Genomic DNA, 17,457 nt, shown 5'->3' on the forward strand with positions numbered 1-17,457 from the left:
GAGATTTATTTAATTTTGAATTCTTGTGTCCTTACCAAGAAGCTGATTGTGAAACGTTAAAATCTGTGTACACTAACTTTGTAGCCGAAATGTGTACACTACCTTGGAGGGGAAATTTCAACAACTTTTGAAGTTAGATTTAGCCAATCAGAATCTCTTGACTACGTAACGACTGTCTTTGTGAATGCTATCATTGTTTTCTTTTGAGATCTTGGATATCAAAACAAATCTTCCGGTGGAAATTTTCGAATTTTGTGTGACGTTTATGAACACTCTATGACTGTTTAAAATCGTACTCAAGCAGCCCTGCACACGATCTGCAGTATAAGTGTGTTCATTAATGCAACGAAGCGGAAAGACGATTGTACTAACAGAGATTTTCGATTTCAGGATAACTACTACACCATATGTTTGGATATGCATTTAAATAAATTTTTAGTTGAGAACTAGGGCCTAGTGACAACTCTCAACCATTCCTGTGTGCGAGTAATGTTGTCAGGAATGGAGGGGATCTAGAGTTTTATATGCCGAATCCGAACGGCTAGTTTGAGAAAGCACTTTTTCATGACCAGAGTTACTCTTGGAGAATTTGTCAATTCCGTGAAAAGACTTTAGATGGCATAGGCAGGGATCGAACCCAAAACCTCTTGCATGACACTCCAACGCACTAACTATCATGCCACGGGATATGCATTTACACAATGTTTAATTTTAAGGTGCATGATCATTTTCAACTAATTGGGTACGTTGTCACTTTTTATTCCGAACAATGTTTGCGGAATTGCAATCGGGAAGAACAAAATATTTTTAATTTCACCTTCAGCGCGATTAGCTATTTCCGGTTCCTTTTTTCTGGAATTATTGCAGTTTAAGTATAGAACAAGAACACCAATTAACGCCTTTCCAAGGGTTTATGTTATAACAATTGAAAAAAATAAACATTTAAAAAAGTGTAAATTTATTAGTTGTAAAATTAAATAAAACTAAATGATTAATCTTAAAACTAAACAAAATGCTGAAGTTCAAACTTATGTTGGACGTGGCAGTATAAAAGAATTGCTGGCTTAAAATAATTACTTATTTTTTTGTTTTCTTTTCTTTTCGTTAAGCCCTTTTAACTTATTTAAAATAATGTTAAGTAGAATATTTATTTTTCACAAGGTATTTTCTTTGTTGTTTTATGTATTTTTTGTTGTTGTTTTGTAATTCTTTTCCCCAAGTACCCTGTATTTTGTTTTTATGTTTTAAAAATTTATTAAATTAAAAATTATATATCTAACTAGATTTTTATACTATAAAATAATAATATGTGTTCTTATAAGCTGCAAGGTTTTTCTTTTTGTTAAATCATTGTTATCTATTTGGAACTAAGTGAAAATTATGTTGCGCCATAATTATTAGTTCACAGTACATTTGTCAAACATCGGTTTGATGGACGCTACTTGACCAATTTACAGCTTTTTTACCAGAAGAACCTTTCGAGGAGGCATTGGTAAGTGTTGATGATTTTCTTGGCGGTCGTGTGTCCTCGAATTCCGAGTCTTCGATCTCACATATTTGTGTTGATATATCACTATTCGATTCACAGTCACCAAGATGATAGCTGCCTAAAAGGGACATGTTTTCACCAGGACCTTTAAATAAAGAATTTATATTATTAGTTTGTATTGTTCCTTAAAATTAACTATTTATAAATATAAAAATATAATCGGTTAACTATTTTGCGGATTTAAAAGTATTGGGCTGGAATTCGACACCTGTTAAACTAAGTTGTTAAACCAATTTTTTCGTTTTCAGTTGAAAGTCTGACATTTACGAAAACGGATCGCTTAACTATCGCACAACGCATACAAATTGTTAAAACCCACTAAAACAATGGTGATTCGCCATAGCCACATATCGTGCTTTAAGAGGAAATGATGGTTTATATAATCGTCCAACTATTCAAGCAATTGCCAAAATTGTGAAGAAGTTTGAAGAAAGTGGATTGGTTACAGATATTGTAATTGCCTGTGCCTTATCGTTTCACTCGTACTACTGAAAATATCGCTGCTGTAAGTAAAAGGCGCCAGTTATAGCTATCATTGAAATCAATCCGAAATAACTTTTGAATTGACATTTGACGGTGTTTCCCTTTGATTAGAAATGAAAATTATATACAGATCGATCGGAAATAACACAAGGAATTTTTTTGAGAAAAAAAAGTTTAGTTGCACATTTATTTTTCTCTAAAAATGAAATTTTTACTGATAGCTATAAACGACCTGCCAAAAAAAATCCAATGTTTATTTTCAATGATAAGAACCAATGATAGCTATAGTTGACGCCAAAGTGTTTCCGAAAACCCGAATGTGCCGATTCCTCGTCGTTCCCAGCAGGGGCGTCTTTACACTTTTTGGAGCCCTGGGCCCAAAAGGATTTGGGGGCCAATAAAAGTAGGCACAATATATTTTTTTTTAATTCTTTATTTAAAAAAAATAATTTTAAAAGAAATTTGTTCTTTTTTTTAATGTTTTTACTTTTTAAATAGAACTAAAAAAAACATAAAACAAATATTTGATATGTTAGTGTGATGCACAACCTTTCGCATCCAGGCCGCCGCGCGACAGTGCGACTCATGATTGAACGCTTTATCTGACCAAACATTCGGCAGCGTTGTGCTAACTTTGCAAAGACATGCATTCCCTGTCAAAAAACAAAAATCCAGCGCCACTCGAAATCGAAGCTTTGCTTACATAAACATCGACATCATCGGACCGTTCCCGCCTCCAGATGGATGTCGCTACCTCCTAACAGTCATCGACCGCTACACTAGGTGGCCGGAAGCATATCCAATGACAGACATGTCGGCTATCAGCTGCGCCAGTGCACTCATCACGGGCTGGATTTCGCGATTTGGGCCACCCCTGCAGATCACCTCGGACCAAGGAAAACTGTTTAAGTCATCGGTCTTTGCGGAGCTATGAACATGTATGGGGACTAACCACACAATGACGACTTCATATCACCAGCAAGCCAATGGAATCGTTGAACGATTCCACCGATTGTTGAAGGCGGCAATAAATTGCAACGACTCCACTCAATGGGTAAAACGTCTCCCACTCATACTTCTGGGTCTTCGTGCAACCTTGAAAGAGGATATCAATGCAACGCCGGCAGAACTAGTGTATGGTACATCCCTCAGACTTCCAGCTGATCTACTGGATCTACACTCGACGATCGCTCACAATGTGAGTTCATCAAAGACCTTCGAAACACGATGCGCTAGTCTAAACCCCAGCAGACAGCTTGGCACACAAACCAACAACCCTTTGTGTACAAAGATCTTACGACATCAACTCACGTTTTCGTCCGCAATGACACAATCAAAGCATCCATAATTCCACCATATGAAGGACCCTTTAAAGTATTGCAGCGCTACGAGAAGTTTTTCACCCTTTCTATTCGAAATAAGGCCATCAGGATCTCAGTAGACCGCCTTAAGCCAGCATACCTCGAATCCAATCAAGACAACAGCCCTCTACCGTCTTCTTCATCTACATTGGTTATTCCAGAACCGCCACCACAAGCAACAACTCAGCCGTACCACACCCTTAGAGGTCGACTAGTCCAAGCACCTGTACGCTATCGTTAGGGCGTGTTAAGCCTTTTGGGGGGCCACTGTGGCGGATGGTTCTGGCAACTCTGCAGCCTCCGCGTAATACATAATAAGTTGTTCAAGAGTCGATAGAACCCGCCCGCCACGAACCAATCAGCGAATACCACGACTTCGAGAGTTGGTAGAAGCCACCTGCAACTATCCAATCAACAATAATGCAGAAAACGAATTGCGATGCGTTTTTTGGAGAAGAGACAGTCCGATGGATATGGATGAAGCCGAGCCGTACACATGAAAACACACAAATATAATAAACCTCTAGTTTGCTTAGGATTAATAAAAAAGTAATAAAACTAATTGAGTTCTGTGTTTTTATCTCCTAGGTATTTATACTTTGAGTCTTATTTTATACATGAAATGATACAATTGACTAGCTTTTAAGTCTACTTTGTAGTACTGTCTTCATTTTTTATCCGGTTCAATTTCGAAAATGAACGCTCTCTACTGCAGTTTGAAACCATCAAAGATACAAAAATTCTATAGGGAGTTTCTACATTTGGAAATGTGTTCCTAATTGCATCCACTGTACAATTTTGATATTGTAATAAGATCTTCATTTACATCTTTATTGAATTCTTTTAAATACTTTACGAGGTGCAGACATTCTACCTCAAGTTCTTCTCTATGGTCTTTTTTTGAAAACTGAAAACTCCACTGAAGTCAATTATTGCAATCGACAAAAAAGCCAAACAATGTATTCAATTCTTGTATCGTATTTTTAATTGCAAAGTAATAGTGTCAATAATTGGAAGCTATTTTAGGATATTATAAGCTTTTCTTTCCCAATTAGCAGGACGGAAGGTGCAGGACCATCCAAATATATTGCATTTTTAATTAGCATCCGGATTCTGCATTTTGGCACACGCTTCAAATTTATCAAAATTCTCCCTTAGAACATAGTGAACAAAGCAAATAGGCAGCAACGTCAATTGTTATTGTTTCTTTTTGAAAGCTCTTGCTGGTTTTATGAACTCTTTCTAATATTGTGTTCCAAATTTTTGTTAAAATGAGGAACTCCAATTGTGACATTTTCTAAGACAGGCTTAGCGCTTCGCTTTTTGTGTCGGGAGCTTGCTTTGGATCTCTAAAGATAGATGTCAAGGCTGTAATTTGCTTATAACCATGATGGAGCGCGTTGACTGCATCTTGCAGACCATCTTTTTTCAGAAAGGCTTTAAAGAACTCTATGTGAACCTAAACATTCATTCAATTTATTCCAGCAATGAAGCAGAAAAAAAAGTTGTATATATTTTTTGAACCCCTTGAAAGAAACTTGTTGCCTCCTGCACACAACCAGCAGCATGAAGACCTTCTAAGTTAAGAGAATGTGCTGCACGAGGGACAAAGGTTTCAAATTCGCACTTCTCCTTTCATCTTGCTTGCAAACCAGAATATTTTCCAGTACGTATTAGACGCATTATCAAAGCTTTGTCCTCTACAATCCTCTATTAAAATATCATGATTTCAGAAATGTCAAGATTGTGTCAGCCAAATATTCAAATGTTTGCTCTTGAGTAGGTACACATTTTAAGAACCTTTCGGTAGGAACACATTTTTTGACATACCGATTTGCAAAAGTCAACTGATCGATATGATCATGTTCCATTGAACAGAGAGGAAGAAAGAGAAAAGGAAACAAAATTGTTCTATCCGACTCATCATGGTACACGTACAACTCATCATGGGACAACTTTGTGTTTGTTTATGGAGTGAGTTGAAAAGCCAAGATGTGTGCAGAACTGTAAAGTAGAACGAAAGCAGAATTATTAAGCAGTATGATTAAAGATTCATGTCGCCAGAGGTTTAAAATGTTAAGGAGGAGAAGTTCAACGGAACGGAGAGTAAAATTAAACTTGTTTTTCTGTTACTGTCTACTAACCATATTTCGTTTTCTATATAATTCTTGTATAGATTCATTCCTTTTGAGTTGGTGGATTTGTGGGCCAAATAATTGGAGGGCCCTGGCCCATCGGTCTCATGCCTAAAGACGACACTGGTTCACAGGAATTAAAACTGTCTTACAGCACATTATGGGGTATTTTGCAATTGGATCTACACCTTCATCCATATAAAGTACAGCTGACACAAAAACTGTACGTCACATGAGTGCTTGAACAACTTGCGGTGGAAGGCGATTTTTCAAACAAAATTTTCTTCAGCGACAAAGCACATTTTTCACTCGGTTGGAAAAGTAAATACACAAAATTGTCGTATTTGGGGTTCTGAGAATCCACAAGTTATTGAAGAAAGGTTACCATATCCATTTAACGACTGTCACAGTCAATTCGGAGCGTTATTGTCATATGATAACGGACTTGTTTTTGCCTGCTATAGAAGAATACGACTTAGAGAATATATGCAAGAGGCATTTCCTAGCCGCGTAAATCACTGTCCATATTTACGTTTACTTTTGAAACCGCAAAACGGATAACCCTGTATATGTATATCTATATAAATTTAAGAACCTACCACATTTGTTGACGATGTTATCTATATCACTGATTTGTCTTTTACTTCTTCGATTGGGGAAACCATATCCAGAAACTTCTTCATCATCAGAATCATTACTTCCTGGAACTGTTCTTCTAATTTGACTATTTAACAACTTAGTACTGCACATTGATGTTTCTCCATCGGTTTCACTTTGTATATTGTATCGGGGCAAGTAGCTATTAGGATGTCGATGGTAAATATCGCCTTAAAAAAAATAAAACCAATTTTATATTAAACTTATACAAAGTCTGGAATGTTTCTTTGTTGTGATAAAATGACAAAAGATTTTCTAAGAATATTTTAATTAATGAATCACCTGCTATGAATATGACTGCTATTGCTATTGTAAAAATACTTACACTTATTACTATTATTTACAACTAAAGGCACTAGCAGCATTAGGAAATACAGAACAATTTATAATATTTTAATGAATTATTCTTGTACATTTTTGTATGTGCTTTGAAACAGTATCTTAAAAACAAAAAGAGAGAAAAAAATAATTTAACAAACCTGTGTTAAATCTATAATCTTCACTTCCACTATCCAAGAGATTTAATCCAGATATGGGCGTGTGGGTTTCGAAAGACATGGAAAGAGGTTTCTCACTACATTCAGATTCGCTTTCTTCAACGTATTCCGATTCGATGTCTTCGTTCAACGTTTCTATATCACGAACAGGATCCACAGGACCAAGATCTATAAGAATATTTAGAGTTTTATATGTAAGTATAAGTCTCAAACTAAATAAATAAACATAGATAACTTACTAAGCGGAATATGAACACTCTTCGGATGGGACTCATTACTTTCATTACTATGAAAACTCGATGAGTCGGGCACTTCAATGCCAGGAACTTCAGTGATATCAGGCAGTGGATTTTGACTTCTCCTTGCCCAATCGGAACAATCCCAATGGTATTGACCATGATTGTTTGGTGAATCTTCAAATGCACTTTGCGAATTATTGATGTTTGGAAGATTGACATGCAAAAGTTTACTATTTGGTGTTGATGTAGGTTTGAGGGAGCCTAAACGCATTGTATGATTACTGTGATGTTCGATTTTGCGACCTAGTTTTCAAGACATTCAGGAAATTTAATATTAGAAACAAAAAAAAACAATAATCTTACCGTTATTGAGTTTATTGTCACTAAACGTTTTCAATTGCATTTGATCCGACCAAGTTTGTTTGTGAAGTGATTCAGCATCACATGTAGTGGTCCCATTGATGTTAATATGTTGATTGGTACAATTTAATTTTTGATATTCCGGCGGTACATTTTCCAGTTCATCTCCAGCCGAACCATAGCTTCTTAATATATCTAAATTATTAACAAAAACAGTACTAACAGGATATGGAATATCATTGGAACTTGTCGTATAGCTTTGTGGTCGTTGTTGAACTTCTAAATTACTCAATTTCGAACTGCGTTTATAGTCTTCCTTTGGCATAACAGCTTTCAAAGTTAAATCTTTGCGTGGATCATTATTCACACTACCTCCGGCTTGATTCATTGTCTTTCGACTGCAAATATAGTAACACAGGCATCCAAGTAATAGCACCACACCAATAATGGCGCATGCAATTCCTATCATATCTATTAGTGGCAAGTTTCTTAGCTGGCTTGTTATCGAATTCGAATACAGTGGATCGCCACAGCTGGCACCAGTAAGATCAGGCGGACATATACAACGAAAACTTCCTGCCTCGTTGACACACGTCGCCCCATTGCCACACGGTTGGTTTTCGCATTCGTTTAGGTCGACCTCGCATGTTGCACCAGTGTAGCCTCTGCACATGCAATGGGCCATGTAGTCTCCCTCCTCACACACTCCTCCATTTTTGCACGGATTAGGAGAGCAAAATCGACCGAACTCACAACGCTTTCCAGACATTCCAGCGGGACAGTTGCAGGTGTAGTTTCCTGAATTCTCAGCATGACATTTGCCACCGAATAAGCACGGCGATGAGGAACATGGATCCAAATCGTCTTTGCAGAAGGGTCCCGTAAATCTGGGATGACATTGGCACTCGAAATTATTGATACCAATATTCTTGCAAATTCCCCCATTGAAGCATGGCTGAGTCCCGCAGATTCCAAGCGGAACCAGAATTGTCGAACTGTCACAGGTGAATTCGACATTGGCAAATCTCTTCAGCACCGCTATAGTACTGCTGCCAGTCATGTGTAATGGTACAGATTCGCGAGCCAGGCGGATATCATCCATGCAGCCGACGAAACCCCGCTGAATATCTTCAAACCCTAGCACTGATGGATGTGGCCTTACTTCAGCACCCAAGAAAATATCATTTGATTGTAGATTCAAGATACCATTCACTCCAGGAGCACTTCCCTGGGCAGTGTGTTTTCCATCGACCACTAGTTTAGCACTGTTCCGTTCCCGTTCTAGCTTTATTTCATGCCATTCCCCGTCCGACACGTAAATAGACGAGACACTTATCAGACCCTCTCCTGATCCCAAATCAAAGCGATACTGCACAACACCATTTGATATTTCCAAAATATTATAGTCCACTTTTCCTGAAGCGTACATCAAGTTTCCGGTTTGTTGCAGGGTTCGTACTCTCAACGTGAATATAAGTTGGTCTTCGAATATTTTCTTACCCACCATTTTGTCGATTTTGTAGTGCGCATAGCTCTTACCACTCAACGACACTGGATTGAGGGGCTTGTAGCAAGAATAGCCGACACATTTCTTTACATCATGATCACACGTTGGACCCGTGTATCCATGAGGACAAACGCATCTATGTCCCTCTTCGAGATCACCTTCTGGCAAGCAAATTTTATACATTGGGCAAGGCTTGGCCGCACACGAGTTCACAGCTTCATCGCACTTCTCTCCTCCATAGCCCTGCTGACATTTACATTCATTCAAATGCTCATAGACCGCCGATATGAAACTCGTTACATCCGTGGCAATTGTATGTATGTTCTTCCGATCCAAAACGATCTTATCTTTGCACAATCCATGGACGCATTGAGTTTGGCTACATTTTGTTTTGACAATTTGTTCGATGATCAAATTAGTGGCTTCTTCGATTTCCTCCATATTATCAGCAACTGTGGCTTGAATTTCCTTTGCAGAGAAATAACCATCGTCATTGGGGTTCACCTGTTGTTTTCGAACTGTGAACACAACGTCCAATTGATTTTTCACCTCCGGGCTATGTCTGGCATAGCGACGATGACTATCCACCTCATTGGACGCACTCTCATTATGAGGCTGCACAGAAATTATCACAATATCCTTCTGCCTTGTTCGCATTGCTGTGCGAATGGATCGGATGAAACCCTTGCGATGACTTAGAATAAAGTCCTCGGGAGTAACATTACTAAATCTTATAATTATAGCATTTTCTAGCATTTCTTTGCTAATCAAATCAACGGTTATTTTTATAACTACATGGGCGGTAAATTTACCATCCGATGCGGTTACATTCAGTCTGTAATCTCCTACGTCAAGATTAGGTAATGCATATAGAGAACCATCATCTTTGGATATGTTAAACAGGGTGTGCGGTGAATATAGCACCCCAGCAGTTGGTACAAGGCTGTACATTAAATTGTCATACTGATCTTGATCGGTTGCATATATTCGACCGATCGCCCCACCAGGGAATTCATCTTGATATGAATTTATGAGAATCTCAATGGGCGTTATGACGGGCGGATATTGACTCTCTTCGATTACTTTCACCGTCACCCAAGCATCTGAGTATAGGGGTGGAGTACCATTGTCGAATACTCTGATCAGCATATTGTAGACACTGCGGACCTTGTGGTTGAATCGAGTTGCCGTTCGCAGAGTTCCGTCTTGTTCCAAACGAAAGGCCCCACCATCATTCCCACTTCGAAAATCGAAGGTATACGGAGCGGAATTTGGCGCTGTATCTGCATCGATAATTTCAAATTTAATCAATACGTGTCCCAGTTGCTTGTCTTCCTGCACAATGATGGTGTAGTTTGATTTGTTGAACAATGGAGGGTTATCGTTGGCATCGGATATATCAATGTTCACGTGAACATAGCTAGAAAGTTCAGGAGTTCCATTATCCCGGGCTCGAATTTCGAGAACATAACTGGATATTGATTCCCTGTCGAGGGAACCCTTGACAGACAAGTAACCAGTATTGTTATCGATCTGGAACTGATTCAAACGATCGCCACGTTCGATGTTGTAGAATATCCGGCCATTTTCATCAGAATCTGCATCGAAAGCTTTAAGTTGAAGGATCTTATCTCCTACCTGCGCATCTTCACGAATTCTAGCATTATATGAATTTTGATTGAATTGCGGATTGTTGTCGTTTACATCGGTTACGGTCACATTTAACGATGCCAAATTACTGAGTGGAGGGGTTCCCCCATCAACCGCTTGAATGGTCAGCAGGAAATGTCTTATTTTCTCGAAGTCCAACTCTCCATTGCAATACACACTGCCAGTATTCCGATTGATGGCGAATTTCTTCTGCTCATTACCACCGATAATTGAATAGTAAATATCGGCATTGACTCCGGTATCCCGCGACGTTGCCAGCACCTGAACGACTTCAGATCCGATAATACAATTCTCAGCAACATTTGCAAAGTAATGTTGTTGAGTGAATTCCGGGGGATTGTCGTTTATGTCCTGAACATTGACAATCAGTGTGGCTATACTTGATAGCTGTGGGGTGCCTTGGTCAGTTGCTATAACAGAGAGGTTATACCAAGCTATAGATTCTCTATCTAGAGACTTTTTCAGAGTTATAATTCCAGAGTCCGGTGATATTGCGAATGTGTCATTACCCGAGTCAAGGAAGGAGTAGCGAATTTTTCGGTTGACTCCAACATCTCGATCAGTTGCATGAACTTTGGTTGCCAGCGTTCCAATTTCAGCATCTTCCGGAAGTATCAGCGAGTACTCGGTCATGCTGAATATTGGATGGTTGTCATTTGTATCGGCAACTGATATTTCAATCTTAGATATGCACTCCCATGACAATTGATCGCGATCTTGGACATGCGCGGTCAGGTAGTACTTTGAGACAGTTTCACGGTCAATTTTACGGGCGGTTTTTAGGACTCCGGTGATTTTATCCAGAATAAAATCATCAGATTTATTGCCTGTTAGATAGAACCTTAGCTTGGAATTAGCCTCTTCATCGGCATCTGTGGCTATAATTTGAAGAACAACCGTTCCTGGCATTATAAGTTCGTTGATTATTTCTTTATAACGGTATTTGAGACAATAGGGAGGATTGTCGTTGACATCTTTGACTGCAATTGTTACATTTGTCGATGCGCTATACTTCCCATCGGTGGCAATGATATTCAAGAAGTACGAAGAAGTTTTCTCCCGATCCAGTGGCTTTGCTGTAAACAGCTCTCCAGTTTGTCTGATGTGGAATTGGGAAAGTGGATCACCGGATGTGATGTAGTATTCTACGGCTGTATTAGCATCGGCATCTTTGTCGGTCACAGAAAGCTGTACGAGCACAGTGCCCGGGAGGGCGTCTTCACTCACCGATGTTGTATAGTTCAGTGATTTGAATAGCAGACAATTGTCGTTGTAGTCCTTCAGTTTAATCAGAACAGTAGTTTTTCCGATATGTTTCGATTGTCCATGATCCGTGGCCACGACTTGAAAGCGATACTCACTGCGTTTTTCTCGATCGACCGGAATGAGGGTTGTTATCCAACCAGAATAGACATCGATGTCGAAAACATTAGCTATATCAGCAATGTCATCGGGCAGGAAGTATCGGATCTCTCCATTTGACCCCGCATCAGAATCGTGTGCTGTCACCTTGACAATCGATGTGCCCTTCTCAGCATTTTCAGCTAGCAAAATGCTATAAGGATTGCTTTCAAAAATAGGAGCATTATCGTTTTCATCCTGGACATGTAAAATTATCTCCGAAACAGCTGAGTAAGCTGGATTGTTTCCTATTTCTGCCAAAACACCGATGGTGTGAACTTCTTTTTGCTCTCGATCCAGAGTCTTTGACAAAGTAATATCTCCTTGTTGATTGATTGCAAACTGTTTGTCTTCATCGAAACCAGAAATGATTTTGTAACTTCCAGTCAAGTTTCCAAGCAATCGAACGCGAGAGATCAAAGTGCCCGGTGTCGATACTTCCGATATAAATTGATTTCGCTCCTTATGTTCGAATGCAGGAATATCAACGTCGTCCTTGACAACCAACACAGACACTGGAACATCGTTATGCAATGATGGTATGCCTCCATCACTTGCCCGAACGAAAAATTCAAATATTTCATTTGCATAGTTCGCAACGGACGCTTGTAAACTAATCGAACCATTATTTTCATCGACTTGGAAGAGGTTTTTAATTTTTTGATTTTCTGGTTCGTACATTGAATACAGCAAAGCACTGTTTTGATTTTCATCTCTGTCTAACGCTTTTACCTGTTAACAATCGAAAAGAATTTATTTAACATTATTTAAGTTGTAAGGAGGTTGTTTTTTTTTGTTAATTTTATTTACCTTGACAAATGGAACATGTAATTGAAAATTGGCATTTATAACTGCATGATATTCATTGAGAACAAAAACAGGCGGATTATCATTTTCGTCGGTGATTTTAACTTTAACTATTGTAAAGCCAGATCTACCACCAATATCGCTAGCAATAATTGGTATCTCATAATGTGAACATAATTCACGATCAAATGATACTTTCGATTCGATAATGCCTTTTATTTTATCAATTGCAAATAGCTCTTTTAATGAATCCGAGAATATATCATATGTAAATGTTCCGAATTCACCCAAGTCTTTATCGAGTGCTGATACCTATTTGAAGATATACAAAAATGAATAGAGATAATTTGTTTGTTATTCATGGAGGACTTAAAAATTGACGTCCAAAAAATAACATTCTCAAATGAGTTACTTAGGTGCGTACTTACCGTTGTTACCAGGTGCCCAGGCATGAGATTCTCTTTAATATTCGCTTCATAGCTAGGCTGGGAGAATACTGGGCTGTTCAAATTACCAGGTAAAATATTAATTTTAACTCGAGTAAAACTTGTATAAATTCCATCAGTTACAGAAACATTCAAAGTCGTTGTTTGTTGTTCAGCAAAATTGTTCATATTCAGTAATGTTATTGTTCCAGTTGATGAATCAATGTCGAATGTTTGCATTTCATTGCCCTGAGCTATTTTATAAACTAAGTTTGAATGATCCACATAGTCTGGATCACTTGCCTTCACACTTATTACAAATTGTCCACGTTTGGCATGGACAGAAAGCACACATGTGTAAGAGGGTTCTTCAAATTTCGGTGCATTGTCATTTATATCAATCACTGCACAATTAAAGACAAATTAAAATAACCAATATTGTAATACTTTCAAAAACTAAACTTACCTGAAACCCAAACGTGAGCTGTGGAGGTCAAAGATGGCGATCCACCATCGGTAGCAATCACAGTAAAGTGATGTACACTTTGCATTTCATGATCTAAACTTTTCTTTAAATACAATATTCCCTCCAATGGATCCAAATGGAAATTCTCTGAACTATTATTTTGATGACTAGAATCGATTGCAAATGTTATTTGACCATTGGGTCCAGTATCATTGTCTCGGGCATTGATTTTCAAAAGCGATGTACCAAATGGTGAACCTTCCGAAACACTTATGTTGTATGTGTCATGTTCTATTTCCGGTGGGCTATCGTTAACATCTAGAACCATGATAGAAACTGGGACTTCAGCTGAAACTCCTGACACACTATCAGTGGCACGAATAATTAAATCGTAGTTTTGCACACGTTCGTAGTCTAATTCGTCAGCGACAGTTATCGTACCTATTGAAAAGAAAATGAACACAAATGAGGCATTTTAAATCAAGAAAATATTGTTTACATCTTTTTAAAGATTTCATTTATGGGGTTCGGGTTATTGGATTCAGAAATTCTACAAATCCTCGTTGCACATTGAAAATTTGAGGATTTATCTCTCTAAGGTACATATATTTCTGAATGTATGTGTTTCGAAATATTTAAGTGGCTTTTTAGGGCATATTCGGGAAATCAAATAATATTTTAATGCGTCAAAGCGAATTTGTGTAAGCTTACAAAAACTTATTTTAATTAATTTACTGGAACATTACTAGTGGAGTAAGAAGTAAATATTCATAATTCATAATTCATAATTCACATTAAGATTACAACCTTATTATTTGTGAAGGCTTTATAAAATATGTTAGAGCGTTCGAGAATTTTTAATTTAGTAGATACTAAAAATACAATTTTAAAACTATAGTTAACAATATTTATTTTTTTATTAACCATAACCCAAAGCATCATTGTTCAGATGCGTTAAAAGACGATATTTGAATGCGTTTATGTTAATTACTCTTCTAATTATAATAGGTAGTGAGTTCCGTAATTGAGTGCAATGGACAAAAAATGTACTTTCAGATTGCAGGCAAGCAAATCCTGGCTGGATCAGTATAACTGTTCTTAGCGTTCTTAGCCAATTTGAAAAAGTTAATCGGTTGTGCAAATAAATCAGGTTGGCAAGACTGTTTAATACTGTGTAGCTGAATGAGAGTTCTAAATTTTATAAGGTTATCAAGAGTAAGACCATGTCAGTAATATCTTTTATTGAAGATGTATCTGGCAAAGTTGTTGTATATAACATTAAGGTTCCGCCTTGTATTTGAGTCAACGTTACAGCACACTTCAAATCCATACAGCAGAATAGGTAATAGAAGACTGGCACAAACCTTTGAAATGTCCACAGTAGACGCAAAGCACTAAATAACTTGCCAATTGTAGTAGCTGCATGGTGATTCCGTCTTAAAGTCTCGTTAAAAATAATACCTAGATTCCTAGCAAACGTTACAAACTCAATAACTGAGCTACCCAGTAGAACCGGTGGAAAGCTTGACTTATCAAGGGCGCAGTTGTAAATACACAAAGTTTTATATTTTCATGGATTGACGGTGAGGTTATTGTTGTATAACTAGTAGATCCTCATTAACATAGTTAATAGCATTCCTTATGCTATCTACAGGAGTGTCCAAGTATAATTGGACGTCATCAGCAAACATATGAAATTTACAAGATTTAACCAGTCGAGAAAGCTCATTAACGTAAAGTAAAAATAATAGAGGTCCAAGAATAGAACCCTGAGGGACACCTGCTGGGACTTTCTGAAATGAAGATGTCTGATTTCCTACAGCAACGCATTGTTGTCGATTATATAAGTATGAGTGCAGAAGTATCACCGCAAAACAGCACAAAGTGATCGACTGTGTCGACGCTTTTGAAAAATCTAGCAGGATTCATGTCCATCGCTCTGCGTATATCATCAACAGCAAGTAGAAGCGCCGTTTTAAAGCCCTCTTTGCACGAAGCCCGGATTGGTTTGTATCTAGCAGGCTATTGTATATTAGGTGTCGTTGCATCTGTTTTAAAAAAAGTTTTTCGAAGACTTTAGATAGGAATGGCAGAATAGCAATAGGCCTATATTCTGGGTTAGCACAGTTTAAAGTCTTAGTATCTTAGCATATTTCCATATATTCGGATACTCAGAACTAGTTAATATAAAATTAAATAAATGAGTTATGTATTTCAGAATAAAGGAAGTACAATTTTCAAGAACTTCGGATTGATGCCATCTATGCCTACTGCTCTTGATTTAATGCCTCGACCATATCTTCATTTGTGAAACCAATAAAGTTAAAACTTTGTTCAGGTTCGTCAAATGCATTACTCGAAACATCATATGCAGAGCTATGAGAGTCAATTGAATTACGTGTTTTGGGAACAGATAAAGACACAAACTGGGCATTGAGTTAGTTGCAGTCTAGGATAGCATTAGGTTCTGAAATTCGTTTACCATTGCCCAATTTACGCAAGTTTTTCCAAAGGTTTTTCTCAGATTAGTTATCTGGATTCAATAAATGTTCACAGTAGCGTCTCTTAGCCGTTTTAATGAGAGAATCTATTATATTTCCGAAAAAACGAAATATGTTATGAAAAACTGCTAGTTTATAACGTTTCCAACGAATAAACGCTCGTAGAATTACTTTTAAAGACCTAATATTTCATGGGGTTGTGACGATCATAAAGCTTAATTAGAATTTCTTGCAAAAACTCTGCATGTTGGTGCACAGATTGCATTTGATAGATATATTCCCATTGCGAACTTTGTACATCATAACTTAAACTATGCTAATCTATGGTCGGAAAGTCTCTATAACTTATGACTGCGTCTGTGGCGTCCAATTGAATATCATAGGTTAAGAATATCATATCATGACATGAGAAACCCGGCGCAGTTAGTTGGTTATAGAAAAGAGTCTTGATATCACCAACAAACAATACGTTGAGGAAAGTACGTGTATAATTTTTAGCGAAGTGAGTTGGCAACGTAACATTAACAGGTAGAAGATTCAAACTTTTAGAATGATTAGTCATAGTAACTGACGATAAGGAGACCATCTAAATTGCGCCAACTACAGAGGCATCAGTCTCCTTAACATTGCATATAAGATCCTTTCTGCCGTATTATGTGAACGTCTGAAGCCTTTCGTCAACAACCTGATAGGTTTTTATTAGTGTGGCTGTAGACCAGGAATGTCCACTATAGACCAAAAACTCGGGAGTTTCAAATCGATAGCCACCATCTCTTTCAAATCAAATCAAATGGGGTGGCGCAACAGTCCGTTGCGTTGAGAAAGCACTTTTTCATGACAAGAATTACTCTTGAAGGATTTGTCAATTCCTCGCAAGAGGCAGTACCCGCGAAAATAAATTTTTTTTAAATTAAGGTGGCACAGGCAGGGATTGAACCCAAGACCCCTTGCATGACAGTCCAACGCACTAACCATCATGCCACGGGTACTACCCATCATCTCTTTATCGATTTTAAAGCCGCGTATGACAGAATCCATAGGGAAGAGCTCTACAGAGCAATGTCTAGTTTTGGCATCCCTGTCAAACTTATCCGTTTGTGCAGAATGACGATGGTCATGCGACTTCTTCAATATCGTTCTGGAAAGAATTGTGCAAAATTAAAACGTCAACACTAGAGGCACAATCTTCCAAAGGTCCATCCAATTACTCGGATACGCAGGTTATATTGACATAATTGGAAGAACAAAGCGTGATGTCAGTTGAGCGTTTTTGAGCATTGCGACGGAAACGAAGAAGATGGGTTTAGTCAATGTCAATGAGGTCAATGAGGGCAAGATCAAGTATATGCTGTCATCAAAAAAGGACATTGAACAACGACGTCTTGGACAAAACGTCAC

General features: G+C 37.9%; 1 protein-coding gene across 2 annotated transcripts in view; it reads right to left on the bottom strand.

Moving 5' to 3' along the window:
• Positions 1-941: 941 nt before the first annotated feature.
• LOC129953875 (fat-like cadherin-related tumor suppressor homolog) overlaps positions 942-17,457 on the bottom strand; it is a 91,001-nt gene continuing 74,485 nt past the window's right edge. The window contains exons 16-24 of one of the 2 annotated variants that reach the window (XM_056067395.1): positions 13,559-13,999; positions 13,096-13,496; positions 12,671-12,979; positions 7,285-12,592; positions 6,922-7,224; positions 6,665-6,850; positions 6,511-6,540; positions 6,128-6,355; positions 942-1,634 (exon numbers count right to left, since the gene is read on the bottom strand). In XM_056067395.1, coding sequence (XP_055923370.1) covers positions 1,417-1,634; positions 6,128-6,355; positions 6,511-6,540; positions 6,665-6,850; positions 6,922-7,224; positions 7,285-12,592; positions 12,671-12,979; positions 13,096-13,496; positions 13,559-13,999 — 7,424 coding nt within the window. In that variant the 3' untranslated portion in view covers positions 942-1,416. The remainder of the gene's footprint in view (positions 1,635-6,127; positions 6,356-6,510; positions 6,541-6,664; positions 6,851-6,921; positions 7,225-7,284; positions 12,593-12,670; positions 12,980-13,095; positions 13,497-13,558; positions 14,000-17,457) is intronic. The other variant, XM_056067396.1, reaches the window with a different exon arrangement.

This window comes from Eupeodes corollae, chromosome 1 (genome assembly GCF_945859685.1).
Source record: "Eupeodes corollae chromosome 1, idEupCoro1.1, whole genome shotgun sequence".
Taxonomy (NCBI): Eukaryota; Metazoa; Arthropoda; class Insecta; order Diptera; family Syrphidae; genus Eupeodes; species Eupeodes corollae.